The sequence below is a fragment of the Babylonia areolata genome, chromosome 30 (assembly GCF_041734735.1).
Source record: "Babylonia areolata isolate BAREFJ2019XMU chromosome 30, ASM4173473v1, whole genome shotgun sequence".
Lineage (NCBI taxonomy): Eukaryota > Metazoa > Mollusca > Gastropoda > Neogastropoda > Buccinidae > Babylonia > Babylonia areolata.
Window position 1 is genome coordinate 9,896,439 of NC_134905.1, and position 17,606 is coordinate 9,914,044.

At 40.7% G+C, this 17,606-nt stretch overlaps 1 protein-coding gene across 3 annotated transcripts in view; it reads right to left on the bottom strand.

Moving 5' to 3' along the window:
- LOC143275203 (uncharacterized) overlaps nucleotides 1-17,606 on the bottom strand; it is an 82,432-nt gene that overhangs the window by 38,607 nt on the left and 26,219 nt on the right. For 2 of the 3 annotated variants that reach the window (XM_076579176.1, XM_076579174.1), the window contains exons 4-6: nucleotides 16,555-16,631; nucleotides 13,381-13,506; nucleotides 651-735 (exon numbers count right to left, since the gene is read on the bottom strand). In XM_076579176.1, the coding sequence (XP_076435291.1) occupies nucleotides 651-735; nucleotides 13,381-13,506; nucleotides 16,555-16,631 (288 nt within the window). Of the gene's footprint in view, nucleotides 1-650; nucleotides 736-2,913; nucleotides 3,755-13,380; nucleotides 13,507-16,554; nucleotides 16,632-17,606 lie in introns of those variants that run through there. The other variant, XM_076579177.1, reaches the window with a different exon arrangement.

A 17,606-nucleotide genomic window follows, 5' to 3' on the forward strand; every position in this document is an offset into this window, starting at 1 on the left:
TGTGGCAGTGAAGCATACATGCTTGCGATGACGAGTTATCTCGTCATATAGGCAGCCTAGGGGTTAAAGCAGCTGTGCAGGAAGGTTGGCCTTGACATCAACAAGACTGCAAGAAATCAATTCTGGATTGCTGGAACTTCTATGATAAAATATCCGTAATCAACAGCATTATTTTCAAAGGCCAGAACATCTTTGTTCCTACATCACTCACACCAGAGATGTTGGATAAGATCCACACAGTACATCTTGGGATTGAAAAAAGAGAAATCTCCTTTTGGCCACAGATGGCATCTGATATTCAGAACAAAGTTATCTCCAGTCCAATCTGTACCACCACCAGAACATCACATCCTTTTGTTTTGTTTTTCATCATAACTACTCAGATTCACATTGTATCCATTTATGTGATATGAGCAAATGCGTCTGCCGGTAAACAATTGAGTATTTAAATGTAGGACAGGTTCTCTTTTTCATCCCTCTGAAACATAACGTTACGCATGCATGTGAAGGACGGTTTCAAAGTGCTTTGCACAAGATTCAGCAATATATAAATACTGTGTGTGTGTGTGTGTGTGTTTGTGTGTGTGTGTCTGTGTGCTTGTGTTGTCAATTATAGACATAAAAAAACAAGGGAGGGGATGCCCACTGACCCCTGAAGACATCACGTGGATGGTAAGCCTCTGTCAGACTCTGGTGGGGAAACATGCGGGGCAGTTCCTTGGCTGGACAGAAAGCCTGCACATACACACATGCATGTAGCCGTAAACACACACACACATATATACATATATACATACACACACATGTAAGTGCACACCCCCAACAGAGAAGCAACTATACACATACACATATACACACAGACAAACTAATTTACACATACATTTACAAACATGTACACAGACACAGACACATGCATACTGAAAAACAAGCACACAAGTGAACATACAAGCACATTGCACACACTTACATGAAAGAATGCTACACACACACACACACACACACACACACACACACACACACACATGTACAGAGAGAGCCTTTAATAGTATCACTTGAACATTCAAGAAACGTATGAATTTCAATTTATTCTAATCTCTTCAATTCACAGACAGAAAACTGATTCAGTTTGTAAAAGTTTTGTTATTCAACAACTATTAAAACTAAGGAATTCTGAACTTTTGTTGTTGTTTTTTCCCTGTCTACTGTAGAGTTTACAATGGAGATTCCCTTCAAAATAGGCAGACAATTCACCTGAACTGTGCGCACATAACAATGAAAGGAAATTTTCTTCTTAAAATTACGTTTAAGTAACATACTTACTGTGACCCACTAGTGCAGACTCCGGCAGGGGTCTGACATTCCTGTCCTGTGCAAACTACTATCAGCCTATGAGGAGAAAACGAAAGTTGCTACGGCCGATAACCTCCCGGAAGTAGGTAACCTCCCCTTTGCCCCCCCCTGATAGTGACCTCTTTTTACGGCAAATTGCCGCAACCAGCACAGTGTGCAGGAAGAACAGAAAGCGGGGAGGAATGGGAGGGTCTTAAATGTGGGTTACGGTAAGTATGTTACTTAAACATAATTTTAAGAAGAAAATTTCCTTTACATTACACATTCTTAACCGTGACCCAGTTTCCTTCAAACACATATATCACTTCCACTATCAGCCCACAACCGATGTGGAATCATTAGATCAAACCACATGTGCACATCCTTGCATTTTTTTTTTTTTTTTTAGTCAGTTATTTAGTAGGTGGCGGCAGTGAAAATTTAAATATTCATTACAATGACTGAAATGTGATTTTTGGCAAACAACATGACAATATAAGAAAAACAAACAAAAAAAGTAAGTGAATATCTTGATTGGTTCTGAAGATATTCCATTTTAAAGATGTGACGATGCGTACATGCTGTTAGTGCTTAATATTTTCACATTTTCACAGTTATACTGTACTGTCCATGAGGGTACTGTAATGAAAACTCATAAAGTCATATACTTTTAAAAGCCATATGATAATGGCATATTGCACAAGAAAACACTAACACTTCAGCAGCAAAGAAACTGGAAAATATGTCTGTCAAAGAAGGAGGAAATAGAAAATCAAGACGTGTCAATCTGCACAGAATAGCAACTTTGAAGGTCTACAGCACTGAAACGAATATACAGTTGCATTTCATAATAAAATATCTTGCAGAATACATCACAGAAAGTGCACTGAATTTTTTTCAGGCAGGACAGTTGACTGAATTTTAAGTATCAGAGTCTCAAACTTTGAAAAATCTTCAACCTGACCAGCGGAAAAAAGACTGTTTATTGGAGTAGCATGCTGCAAAGATGAATATTTCAGTAACTGTCACAAGCAGGACCATGAAATTTTGTGTGTGTATTAAGTTAAATGTCAGCTTTCAAAATAAATTAAAAGCAACCTTAAAACTTCCCTCTAAAGTTGGCAGAAAAGGAATGATACCTGATTTTCTCATTAAAAAAGGGTGCATGCTGCGGATGAGACTTCTTCACAATTTTTGTTTTTGAAAAAAATATTGAAGTTGCAGCCACAATAACTTACCAGTGGTCTAGGCTGATCATCTTCTGCAAAATTACTACAAATTTTTAAACGAATGCAACTTGAGAGCATTATACAGAATGGGTAGGTTGATGGGGCATTCCACGACAAAGGTTCCCAGGAGGGAGCAAATATTACTTAAGTTGCTAGCAAAAATGACAGATATATGAATCTATTTTCTTTCAGCTCTCTAGCTTTTTTCTTCCATCCATGAACCCAGTCATGCATTTCATTATAGAAGAACCACAATAAATAAGAAATAAAAGGTGGATGATGCATCTTTATTTCTTCACAAAATGGCATTCACAAGAGAAAATGCACACCAAAAAATCTCTTTTTTGGCACTCACAGGTTTCCTGGCATCAGCAATAACATGCTGCTCGCTACCTGAGATGTTCACACTGGCCTTTTTGGATCACTGAATAGGTCTTGCATGCCCTGACATGAGCAGCTGTTTCTGCAACATGTTAGATACACAGATCAGCTCATAAGAAAGAACAAATGTTATGTTCAATTTAAAACTTAAAACCAGAGCTCTCATTTTAATATATGTTTAGGCTTTTGTCAATTTCTGAGTGTTTTGAGTGGGAGGAAAACACTATGATAACAGAATTATAAAATGGCATACCAACAGGTAAGTATTCATTCAACAGCAACACAAAATTCACTGCACTGAACTATATGGCCGCATTTACCTTTCACACAATAACTCAGATTGCAGCAACAACTTATGCTTTGACAACTGAGGCTGAATTTTTGGGGGTCTGTCCTTTCCAGTTGCTGACAAGAACTTTGCCATCTACATGTACTGTTCATCTTATGGATGTCTTTGTTGCATGCGATTATTTAGTCAGATATTCCACTTCAGGGTGCTACATTTCATGACTGAGATGAAAGTATTACTTAATGTCTTATGTATATATATGATTACTTAATATTGAATATTTTATTGTTATTATGCACATCATACTTAGTATCTTATTCTTTGATATATATTTTGTGTACTCACCTTTATTTGTGTGTGTATGTGAGAATGCATGTCTTAGATATATATCAAACTGAATATTTCATTCACAATATGTGCATGGTATTTTGCATTTTATCATTTCATGAAATATGTTTACTTCCCTTTGTTTTCTGTTTCATGCAGTCTAGATGCACAGCATATCATGGGTTACATGAACACCTCCCCCCACCCCACCCCCACCCCCACACACACACAATTATACTCTCTTAACCTCTTGACTGCGCTGTTGACGTACGACGTACATCATGAAATGTCGCTCAGCAATGCTGTATTGACGTGCGCCGTACGTCATGTTACAACGTTCTATGTTTCGAGTCCCGCATTACAGAAAATACAGTCTGCTAACCATTAAATTAGCTCCCCTGAGAGCTCTTTATCTCCTGAGTTCCATAAGCTAAAATTATTCATTGGATTGTCATATTTATGGCGAAAGTTTTGCAAGTTTGTACGAAGCTCAAGTTGTGTTTGCGAAACCATGGCTGAACGCAGACGAACCCAAACACTTGCACTTGTATTGAAAGAATTCTTTCGCGATGCAAACAGTAGAGATGAAGATTGTGGACTGAATGAGACAGAACTGCGTGAAGTTGATGCCGAAGACGCTGATTTTGACAGTGGAGGGGGGTGGGAGGTGGCGTTGTTTGACAAACTGAAGACAAACAAGCTCAGCTGATTCAAGATGCAGGTGGGTGTTTTCGAGGTTTGTCAGTTTATTATTTGCTCTCCGTTTGTTGTAACAATGAATATGACTGCATTGTGTGTGTTTTGAATGTGTTAGCTGTGGTAAGTGGCTTCATCAGTCACTGATCAGTGTGTGTGAGTGAGAGTCAGTCACGTGGGTACTGTGTCTGACCATCACAGCCCAGGGGGGCGTGGCTTGCTGGCTGGCTAATTGTTGATGACAGCGTGTGTCGCTCGCCTGCAGCTTTCTGTGTGTTCGTTCCTGAGTGTGTATTGGTTTGTTGTTGTTATTGTTGTTGTTGTGTGTGTGTGTGAGAGACAGAGAGGGAGGTGGGGGGGGGGGGGTGCGGGGGGAAGAGATGATGTTTATAAAACTGAAATCAGAGAATGATATACAGAACTGTATGCCTAAATTACTTTGTAAATGCAACACTTGTAGAAGTGTGTGTGTTTGTGTGTGTGTGTGTGTGTGTGTGTGTGTGTGTGTGTGATGTGTAGTCATTTTGTTTTGTATGAGAAAGAGAGAATGAAGGGGGTGTGGCATACCATGAACCAGTTTCAGTGTGTGTGTGTTTTGGGGGTTTGGGGTGGGGGTGGGGTAGGTATGTGTGTGTTTGTATTTCAGCTTCTGAAAACAATCAGAAATAAAATGGTACCATTTCATGATCTTTTTATATGTAAAAAAAAAAAAAAAAAAAAAAAAACCCCAAACCCAACAGACTTAGTCTTTTATGCAATGTGTTTCAGGTATGCAGCATGCTGATGATCATGATGTTCATCCTGGACTATCTGGAGTTGACAACTTGCCACAGACCTACAACTGAAGACCAGCAGCAGCAAGACCGAAAGGCAGTAAACAAGCCTCCAGCAATTCTGGATTACAACAAAAACATGGGTGCCATGGACCATCATGACCAACAGCTGCAGCCCTACGATGTCACAAGGAAAACCTTGAAGTAGTACAAATAGCTGTGTGTGCATTTTCTACAAATTGCCATGCTGAATGCACACATCCTCTACAAAAAAGCAGGCAACAGCAGTACACTCCTGGACTTCAGAAGGATGTAATTAGTGCCATGATTTTTGGTGACCAAGACACTGCTAAAGATGACCACGCTGTTTGTCTTGTGTGGACGACACTTCATCCCACCTACCCCACAGAAGGCCTGGCCACAAAGGAGGTGCAGAGTCTGCTGGAAGAAAGGACAAAGAAAGGGTGTGGGGTTCTACTGCCCAGACTGCCCCAGCAAACCAGCACTGTGTCTTGAAGACTGTTTCTGCAAGTACACAGCGTTTTTACTGGCGATAGATCCTGGGTGAGTACACCCTTTTCATTCTTTGTGTGGACTGTGTTGGAGTCTTATGCACCTGGACACTGTTGCTCAGCCTTGACAGTGTGTGTGGTTGATCACAACAGTCACAAGAAAGACAGGTTGATAACCTGGTTGATATTGTAGCACCTACATGATGGAATGACAATCCCAATTTTTTTTATTAATGCATTTGATGGAATTTTTCTGTCAAATTGACTCATTATTTGAACATGTGAGTATCAAAAACAAAATCTTGGTTCATTTTCCTTTCATTTGATATATACTTTTATGCATTTATCTTCAGTACTTTTTGAAATATAAGCAAATTAATATCATTGGCGTGTTTTTCTTGTTTTTCTGAAAATTTTCTCAGCATAGGCCATAGCAAAACGTACTAGCAGTGAAGGGGTTAATGGCTGGATTCCTGTGTTATATAGTTTGACTTGACTGAACCTGATGTACAACTTAGGCTATGGGTGTTATTGTACTGATTTTCTTTTTACTAATTTTAGTTTGTTAAAAATTGGTGTTAAATTTTTGAAGAAACAGGATGTTGACTGCACTGTTCAAATTAATCATGTATCTCTTCACATTACACTTTTTTCATACTCAGCCATACACATACTCACAAGCATACATGTGCAAATGCAAACTTGCTCTGGCTCTCTCTCTCTCTCTCTCACACACCTACTCCACTGACAGGAAAGAAATGGGGAAGGGGGATGACTAGAGGGAGGAGGTAGTGGGTTATATCACTGTCAGCAGTCAGGGATTCTCAGCTGGAGCAAGTCATCAGTGATTTGGCTCAGTGCCAAGTTTGCCACAACCATTGACAACCCCCTCCCCTCTCCTTACCATTGGTGGGAGATACTCAGAGACAAGGGAGGGGAATGACTATACAACTCTCAGATAATTATGAAAGTGAAGTTTGCAAAGGAGAGAGGGGGAGGAGGGGCGTGGGGGAGGGGGGGAGGGGTTAGTATGAATTGGTGTTCTTGTTCTTTCTGGAATGTGAGAGCATAGTATCTATCTGTATATATTAATATAAAGTTTCACAGCTATAGAAGCAAAATGCAACTAGAATATCAGACTTTTGTGTGATTTTGAATGAAAAAGAAACCACATTACAATTTTTTACTCACTTATTTAACACTCACCGAATTTGTAGCAGACGACGCTAATGCTGTCCAGAGCACTTCCGGTTTTAGACCCGGGTAATATTTTGCTTACTAAAGCAAAAATCAATCAAATATTAGTAATGGGAATTCATGGTCTCCGTTTTAAGGCCAGACACAGTAGTGAAATTTTGACCAAAATCATGATTTTTTGTGATTTTCGTTTTTTTCGCATAATTTGCTTCTTCAACATCTAATCTTTATAGTCCGTTTCACCTGGGTACTATATTCACTTAAATAAAGCTTCAAACAGCATCAACATGTGTGATTTCTTGTAAGTACCAAGCATATCTCATTCTTTTCCTGTTTTCTCAGTTTTGTGTTTTGTCCTCGTAATACAATTTTTCAAAATGCTAATGCTCAAAAACTTTAAAAGATAACATGTTCAAACTTGGTACTTTCTTTCTTTGTGTATTCATCTTTATTATAGTGCAGTGGGTTGTATAGTACTAGTAAAAGAATGAATATACAGTCATTTGAAAAAAATTATGTCAAGGAATTTATACACATTTCAACAACAAAAATAATAATAAATGTATTTATTCAAATTCCAAAATACCACTGCACTATAATAAAGAACAAATACAAATAAATCAAATAAAACAAACAGAAATAACATATCTATAAAGGTATCGAAGTTATAAGATTTTAATTTTTTTGTTTGTCGGCCATTTTGGATTCGTTTCCATGGAAACTGTCATGACAAATTGCACAAAATGACCTTTTTAGACATGTTTAGTCCAATATCTTTGCATACCATGTCACAGAAAGCCATAAACTTCAAGTTTATTTCATATGTTTTTGTACTACCGTGTCTGGCCTTAACATGTCCACTTTTCATTCTGTATCAACAGTTTTTGTGTGTTTTACTCAGAAAAAAATAAATCGTATTCCGATGGAAACACAGTGTCACGCTATGAAAACACTGATGAAATAGATCCAAGCTGCTCAGTTACTGACATCGATAAAAATCCTGATTCAAAGAATTTCAGATCAATTGTACATGAAAGTGCTAAAGACATTCGTTTTCAAAAATAATATAAAACTTACCGATGAAACTTAAGATTTTCTGGAGAAACAATGCCATTTTTGTGGTTGATGAAGTGCCGCTCTCCTGTGGCGAATGTTGATTGGGCCAACGCAACTGACGAAGTGGGGTACCTGCTTTTGAATCGCTTGAGCAAATTGCTCATGGATCAAAAATCTGAGTTTCGGATACCATTGAAATCAGCAGAAAATGCTCTTTATCGCTCATACAGTATCACGTAGGGTCAGATTTCATTTTCGAACTGCGCAAGGCATTGAAAGATAGCCGAAAATTTCCCCTGACTTTGCGCTCAGATCTAACTACCCTACTTCGCCCAAGGCTTGGAAAAAAACACACGAAAGTTCTCCTTGAACTTTCACCTTTCACGCCTCCCAGTTTTTCAAACAGTAACCAGTGAATGGAAAGCAACGGATGCGATTTTTTCCACTGTGTGGTTGAAACTACATTGTCGCGCTCAGAAAGACGCCGGCCGCCATTGAACAAGGATCGCTGTTTTGCGTTACAGTACACTTCTTTTTCTTCTATCCGCGAACTCATTCACGCATTGCATAAAGCAAACACAGTAAAAATTTAAAATATAGACGATAAATAATTATTTCAGTCGGATAGTTTTTCACAAAATGAAATCAAATTTGATAAAATGCACTTAAAATTAGTCAGTTTTTTAGGCGTTCATAGGTTTCCCGGCATCGGCCATGGGGGCTGCCGCTACCTATATTTAGTTTGGTTTTTTTGTTGTTTTTTTGTACGCCTATAGTTGACTTCATCAAGTTTTTGTGCCTTACACATATTATTAGTAGTAGTAGTTGGTTTTTTTTGTTGTTTTTTTGTGTTTTTTTTCTCAAGGCCTGACTAAGTGCGTTGGGTTACGCTGCTGGTCAGGCATCTGTTTGGCAGATGTGGTGTAGCATATATGGATTTGTCTGAACGCAATGACGTCTCCTTGAGCTACTGAAACTGAAACTGAAACCACAAGTGCAGAATGGCACGACAAGGTGGAGGGCTCATCTGTTCTATTGCCAGTGCGCTGCGATGGCCTGTTGTGTGACCACCGCAGAGGTAACGCCTCTTGAGCCATCATCCCTAAAGCGATAGATGTCCCTCAAGTAGAATTCGATGAAGGTAGAGTGTACTGTGTCACCTAAGGATATTGGTGCAGGCAAAGAAGACTGAGGTCCACAGCTGTATTGTGGGAGAGGTCTGTGGACCACAGCTGTGCTGATAAATGTAGCGCAAGAAAATCGGGTCAGTGTGTTGAATCCACACTTTACTGAGAGCCCTTCAAATCAAAGGAAGGGAAGGAAACACGTACCCTATAGGGTTGTCTCACTTGAGCGCAGTTGAGCGTCAATGCAAGGAGGTGCACATGCGGTTTGATCTGATGATTCCACATCAGTTGTGGGCTGATAATGGAAGTGATATATGTGTTTGAAGGAAACTGTGGCACGAGACAGAGGTAGCCCACCATGTTGGGCTTGCCTTTGGCGTGACAGCCAGATGTGTAGAGCTCCTCCATGCGAGCTGACAGGCGATGGGCGCTCCCCCGCCACTTTTTTGTCGCTGCCAAAATACAGCACTGGCATGTTGCCTATGCATAGAATGGCACACATTTGGCAACAAGAGAATTGAGGTCCCTGGTGTCTCTGGGACAGGGCTGTGTAATGGCCCAGGTAGGTACCATCACGAAGGGGTATACAGAAGTCTTGGTGGCTTCTCTACCTGAGTGTGGCGTGTTGGAGCAACCTGCAAAAAGTTGTCGGCAGTCAATGGCTGAGTTGGATCAGGCTGTGGGAGTGCACTTCATGTGCCCGCAGGTCACTGAGTCTCATTCTGTGGTGGAATTCCTAATGGAAGAGGGTTTCCATGGGGAACATTTTTGCTGAAGGTTCTTTAGCGAGAAAGGGGACCAGATCCATGACAGGCCTCTAGCTGTGTGTGGTGCGCACTAAGTCTGGGATGGAGCCGGGCGGGGGCAGGGAGAAAAGTGGCTGTAGATGTGTTGTACTGGCCATTTACATCAAATCAATGATCTGACATACGTTTACAGTATGGCCAACAGCAAAGTGAGAGCTGTATTACCAGTGGTTTCTTAATTGCAAAGGGAAATCGTTTGCAGCTTAGTCTTTCATGGAGGACTATGTCTCTCACACTAGAAGTCAAATTGCACTGTGACTTAGTGCTGAAGCCTTGGAGGCTAACTAGCCTTTGGCATCCATCCCAATGGTGAGTCCTAAGGCCCTCTTGATCGAGGGAGTGGGGATGCAACTTGGGCAAAACACTCTCTACTATAAATTGTATGATCAAATTCCAGCCCGAATAGTTGGGCCAGCAGTTGCCTCCTCTGCTGTTCTGATGGTCATTGTCGTACACGACTTATTATCATATAATGGTCCTAGGAGGACACCAATCAGCATGGGTAAATCAGGAAACAGCTGCTGTGCGCTTGAGGGATAAGGTGTCCACCATGCAGGTTCTGCCGAAATGTAAGGAAGCCGGATGGAGTTGACGGGGTCTTGTGGTGCAACCATGTGTCTGACAGACATGGTGCTTGCTTCCAAAGTGACAACAAAGTCATCCTCTGACAGGCCCTTGACTGAAGGCTGGGGCTCCATGATGGGATAGCCTGTCTAGGCTAGAAACCCCTGGAAGTGTCTCATTGGAAAGACAGTGCTTGAGAAGGAATGCCCATCTGTAACCACAGCAGTGGTTGTGTGTTGAGGATGAAAGGATCAGGCAGGGAAGACCAAGTGCAGAAAGTGCTTTCAAACGCCAATTGTTTGAGACGTCATTGCTGGATCTCTGTTCAAGCAAGGTGACAGGGCGAATTAATGGGCTTGAATGCAGCATCTGCCATGCTGGTATGAGTGGGCAGAAAGGTACGCCCCTGTGGCTAATGAACGGTTCATTGTGCTTTGTGAGACGCACCCATCCTCGTCAATATGTCTTTCTCCCGAGTATAGAGGGAAACAATTATTACCCAGGCCTTCTGCTACTAGTGAGGAGTGGAAGAGATGGACTTAGGGTGATTGTCTCCTGCCCAGTGGGCAATTTTTGGGTCCACTAAAACTTGGAAGGCAAAGACAGACACCCCTTCATGGGAGGGCTGGCTAGGATGTAGGGCCCGTGTGGAGCTGTTGTCACAACCACAGTGGTGCAAACCAAGGGTTGTTGTAGGCAAGGGGGGGAAGAAGGGATGCCTTACAAACTTGGAAGGAATGAAGGGCATGTGTGTCCAGAGTGGCACCTCTAAGTTGGACTGCCTCATCCCTCCTTGTACCAGGTTAGGGCATCTCTAGTCCTGTGGGTGATTATTGTAGGCAAATGAGTTGGGTTGCCTTGTCCCTCCTTGCACCAAGAGAGGGCATCCTTAGCCCTGTGGGTGGGAAGGGAGTGTGTGTGGGTCCCTAAGGACCAGCCACTATTGATATGTGAAGGAGCATACATTCAGGCGTGAATGAGGCAGTTTTGTCTGTGAGTGCAGTCGTCCTCCGAAAGCAAGGTAGGGATGAATTTATGAAAATGAATACATATATGTGCAAAGGGATTATAAACCTCCATCAACTCAAGTGATCATGTCAGGAATATGCCAATGACAAGAGATCGAGTCACAAGAAATAAGCGGCTGTATAAGCGTGCACAGATATACCCAAGTAAATGGGTAAGTGCGCATAATCAGTAATGGAAAGGAATCTGTGTATGCACCTCAATATAAGAGATGTACATACACATATGAATAATGTGCCAGTATGTAGACACAGAGAGTTCTGGGCAATGTGTACAGAATGACGCAAATGCAAGTGTGCCTATATTGCCATTTAGGGAATCTCAGTGAATAGATGTCAATGAACAGAGATAGAAATATAATTGTACATGTTAATATGAAAATCGTATGAACCTATCCCATAAGCGCACACACGTGTATGCAGAGGGATAAGTATACATCTATAAATGTAAACAGAAATGTGTAATAATGTAGCAAGATATCTTTTTTTGGGGGGGTGGGGGTGGGGGATGGGGGTCGTTGTTGTTGTTGATTTTGATAATAAATCAAAAAGAATAGAAAGGGAAATATTGTGATTTATTTCCTGTTATTGTGTATAACAAGAAAAGAACGGAAATAGGACTGGCTGCCTGCAGAGGACTGTGTGAAAGTTTGGGGGGATGAAGAACCCAAAAGTTCAGTGGCCAATAGCCTGACAAACAGCAAGAAAGGTGCAGTTGCTGTGCAAAGTTGTGTGAAGTTCATGAATGGGCAGCAGGACCCAATGAGAAACCGAAAAAACATTGTTGGTGGGCAGCACTGGGGGCAGGAGTGACGTGCTGTGTAGGCAGAAGGGAAGTAACTACAGTGTCAACCGCCAGGTTGCAAATGCAGAGTTGCCTCCCTTGGCGCCGATAATCGGCGAAAAGGATGGTGTCTTTAGAGCACATATCCCCTGGTGTGACGTTTCCTCACTGTAGAGGGAGGAGAGTCATGCTGAGTGTGAGAGTCCATGGTTCAATGCCACCGTAACCAACACAGGCGAATACATCCACAAGGGGAATAAATATAATGTCCCTTAGTGACCTGGGCGTCCCTGTCCGAATCGGTCGCCATCAGACGCGAGACGGTCAGGGCATGTGGCATGACAGTGTTATGGGAGTCGTGGACGAGGGGGTGGCAAGTCCGTCAGCTTGCCATGGGATGTGCATCCCCCTGTAGCTGAACGGCGGTCCAACCTCGCAAATAGCTCCTGCGAGAGGACCGACACCCAGCTGTTGTGTGTTGACGGATAAAGGGATAGACAAGATTGGCCCGAGCACTGCCAAGTGGCAGGATCGAGTTATCAAGAGGCACTCCAATGTGGAAGTGCCGATATTAGTCTGGGTAACAGCAGAGTTAGGCGATGGGGCAGAAGAAACCAGCACTGCCGAAGTTCACGTACCTGCTCTGTGGGCAAGGGGCGGTGCAGGCGCAAGGTGTGGCACCGGGAAGCAGAGTGGTGCATAATTGCTACAAGTCAGCAATGAGTTGCTGGTTGTTTGGTTGAGCAGCTTGCTGAGACGCCATTAGTGGATGGGAAACAGCAGCAACCAGCGGTGTGGCAGATGGGGTCATCCTTTCAGATGACAGTTTAATACACAGGTATTTTTTACTGTGAGCTTCACGGTAGCTCTGTGCAGACGCCCATTTCTTTGCTACTGATGTCAATCCATCCTCAGTTTTTCTTTTCACAGACATTTTCTTTCTAATGAGGAGTGCCGGAAGGAAGTGAACTGGAGTGGAATGATGGCTCAAGGACAGAAGTGGAGAAAAACAGTTCCAATTGGCTCAGACTGATCCTCAGCCATAGAACAAAAAATCTCATTGGCTGAAATTATTTCCCCTTCCTCTCTTCGCTCACATATAATTGATTTGTCAAAGAAAAAACACTGCTTGATTTTTGTTATTATCTTTATTGTGAGCATAGCATTCTAAAGCTCAGCAGAACATGCTACATTCAAAATATAGCAGCTAGCAGTCTGCATGGACAATTGGGCAATTAAACATACATATATACAAGAATGGTCGGGCGGAAATGCCAATACTCACGCTGACATTGAGTTCATCGATGTCCCTCAGGAGACCTGGCGTCTCCGTGCACAGTAGACTGGCGATGACGCCAGAGTCGCTGACAGAAGACACCACGCCCACAACCACGTCATCCGCTCGCAGGTTCTGAAAACACCCAGAATGCAGTGTCCCCCAAAAGTGTGAGCTAACAAATTCCACACTTTCTGAAAACAATAACCCATAGTTTGTTAACAAAATAAGGTGAAAGATCAAAATGCATTTCAATAATGCAGGTCCAATGATAATACTGTTATACTTGAAGTACATGTGTATGTGAATGTATATGTGTTTGTATATATCTGCATGTATATATATATCTATGCATGCATGTATGTGCATATGTAATGTGTCACATGATTGTGTATTGGATGTATCATGCCTTATTATAGTACAACACATTGTGTGAAAGTCATCATACAGTTGCTGTTTTGTTTTGTTTTTTGGGGGTGGGGGGGTTCCTGTTGTGTTGCTTGACACACTCAGTAAAGTGTCATCAATTCTACGCTGATGCTAAGTAGAATACTTATTACTTGTTATAACATTGCACTGTTATCAATATCTGATGAAAGTGTTTTCACCTTCACCTTGAAATAAAAAGAATATATTTTTTCAGAAATCCACATTTTTATCAAACTTTTTCCAGTACTCTGCTTTGTGTTTTTCAACACCCCCCAAAATAAAGTCACACACAAACATAGAAACACAGTTATGCTCAAATATGTAACACTTCAAAATTATCACAACTCTATCAAAACTGGTGGTGATCAGTGTTTTGTACTGATTATGAGGTAATTATTAATGTATTTTTCAATGAAAAGGATGACAACATATAAAAGCTTAAAATATTGTTTGTTGTTCTTGTTTTTCAAAACACTGTAGCGGAAGAAATCCTCTCAACACAATACCTAATTTTCATCTTTGGGTTTTTCCTTCCTTTCTTTTTGTGTGAGTAAAACTTATTGTCGGTTTGGGAATAGTATCATGAAAATTCAATGACTTTTCCAGACTTTACATGACTTTTCCAGCCCTGGGAATGGTCTCCAAGACTCTTCCAGAATTCCATAACTGTGTGGGAACCCTTTAAATAAGTAAATGAGCACATTTAAACACAATAAAACATTCTGATCGCAGCAAAAGCCTCTTCTCTTTCAACAGTTTTATGCATGTGTAACAAAACTCTTGGTGCATTGCAACCAATATTTATATCTTCATGTTTCCAGCCCAGCCAAGTTCAAAGGCCATCCATACGATGAAAAAAACAGAACACTGGACTTTTAATGAGTTTGATCGTATCATCAACGCTTAAGACTTCTTCTTTTTTTTCAGATCAAACACACACACATGCAAGTGCACACACACACACACACACACACACACACACAAACTGATCACATTTTTACATTGCTTACATTAATACAGAGACAACTATTCAGACATAGAAAATTATATGTTGCATTTATTGATTTTCGAAAAGCTTTCGATACTTTTAGAAGAGATAAGCTCTGGAGAATTCTGAGTGTCAAAGGTATCGATGGAAAATTTTTGAATGCACTGAAAAGTATCTACACAGTTGTTAAGGCACGTGTTCGCGTCGGAGGTGACCTCACAGACACTTTTCTCTGTCCTCGCAGGCTGAAACAAGGCGAAGTATGTTCTCCTGCATTGTTCTCATTATTCATTAACGAATTAACAAAAGAAATTAATAATCATGGTTGGCACGGCATTCAGCTTTCACCAGAGTTTATCCAAATTTTGATCTTGTTATTTGCCGACAATGTTGCCTTGTTATCTGACAGCATAACTGGTCTTCAAACCCAACTGAATGTTTTGTTCGAAACCGCCAGACGCCTTGATTTAGTTGTAAACCTTGATAAATCAGATGCTGCTGTCTTTAGAAATGGAGGTTTTCTTGCAGAGAACGAGGTATGGATGTTCGGTGATGCACAACTGAAAACTGTTAGCATGTACAAGTATCTTGGTGTTATCCTCACTACGCGGCTTTCTTTCCAACCCACTATGCGTGATTTGTCTGAACGTGCTAGAAAGGAATGTGCAGCTATCTTTAAAATGCTTTGGTCTATTGGTGAACACTCCCCTGGTATTTTCTTCAAACTATTTGACATGCAAATCAAACCAATTTTGACATACGGAACAGAAGTTTGGGGTTTGACTGGAAATCAAGAGTGCATTGAAAGGGTGCACCTGTCTGCAATGAAGCGTCTTTTGGGCGCGAGTCAGACAGCACCAAGACACTTGATTTATGGTGAACTTGGTCGCTATCCCCTGTGTGTGACCACCTACTCTAAGTGTATCAAATTTTGGCTTTGTGTTGTCTTTATGGATAATGACCGTTTCCCTAAGAAAGCTTATAATATGATGTTATCATTGCAAAGTCATAATTATTGTACTTGGGCTTGCTCTGTGAGAAATGTTTTGTATAAATTTGGATTTGGTGTTGTTTGGGAGGCTCAGTCAGTTGGTAATGTCAAAATATTTATGATTGAATTTAAGCAGTGTCTGGTTGATTGCTTTACCCAAGACTGGCATTCAGCTCTCCAGTCTCACGCTTTTTATGATGTGTATTCAGCTTACAATCAGTCCTTGTCACTTAAACCTTACTTGAACAATGTCAAATGTATAAATATGCACCATGTTTTTTCACGGTTTAGAACTGGAATGTCCAACTTGCGCTCACACTTTTTGCAGTTTAATTATGATGGGCAAAGTAGGAACTGTCCTTTTTGTGATGACACTCCAGAAACCGAAATCCTTTTTTTTTTGGTCTGTCCTTAGTACTGTTCTCTGCGTTCTCAGTTTATTCCTGCTAAATTTCACAAATATCCAAGTTCATTTAAGATGTCCATGTTGTTATCTTGTGCGAGTGACAGACTGAGTGTCAGTATATGCAAATTTGTATTCAAGGCATTTTCATTATGAGCAAATGCTCTAGAATCGTTATCGATGCCCATGTAGTTCAATGACTGTCCTAATATTCATTTCCCTGTATTAATTCTGTTTGTCCTTGTGAACTCCATTGTCATGGATCTGTGGTCTGACAATTAAAATATTTCGACTTCGACTTCCACACACACACACACACACACACACACATGAATGCACACTCATTTATTCATTACAATGAGAAATATTCACCTCATAAAAATGATCCTGACAAATGTCAGATGGCACTCCCATGAAAGATTCCAAAGGCGGCATAATCCCAAAGACATCTGAAAATATATAATAAAAAATTGTGCACAATCAGTAAAAGTATGTACTGTGATTTTAGATGTGCTTTATTTGGACATTGTAATGTATGTGATCGGTTTTAAGTATTGGGATTTTATTTTTAAATTGTGATATGGTTTTAGGGACTGATATTAGTGTTCAGCACTGTGAAAGAATATGTGCATCATTTAGGTATGGTGATGTATGATATGTGTGACAAATGTTGTGTATCATGATTTGTGTGTGAATCCAAACAAAATTCAGTGTTTGGTTCAACATCTGTGCAGGGTTACACATGAAGGTTTTCATCTTAATGTTTAAATGCATGTTTCACACATCAGTTTTAACACTGTACAGTGCAGTTTGGTATGTTTTAACTGGGAAGGCATTATATAAATTAAATCATTTTCATCATTATGATTATATGTGGAGTGATGGCCTAGAGGTAACGTGTCCGCCTAGGAAGCGAGAGAATCTGAGCGCACTGGTTCAAATCACGGCTCAGCCATCGATACTTTCTCCCCCTCCACTAGACCTTGAGTGGTGGTCTGGACGCTAGTCATTTTCAGATAAGACGATAAACTGAGGTCCCGTGTGCAGCATGCACTTAGCGCACATAAAAGAACCCACGGCAACAAAAGGGTTGTTCCTGGCAAAATTCTGTAGAAAAATCCACTACGATAAGAAAAAGAAATAAAACTGCACGCAGGAAAAAAATACAAAAAAATGGGTGGCACTGTAGTATAGCGACGCGCTCTCCCTGGGGAGAGCAGCCTGAATTTCACACAGAGAAATCTGTTGTGATAAAAAGAAATACAAATACAAATATAAAACCACATTTTTCATGTATGGAAACACAACATGAAATGGGTGCAAGAATGACATCTGCCCACACTCTCCAAACTTAGAAGAAAAAAGAAAACAAAGAAAAATGATAAAAGAGAAATAAATCAATAAAAAAAAAAAAAAACAGAGAA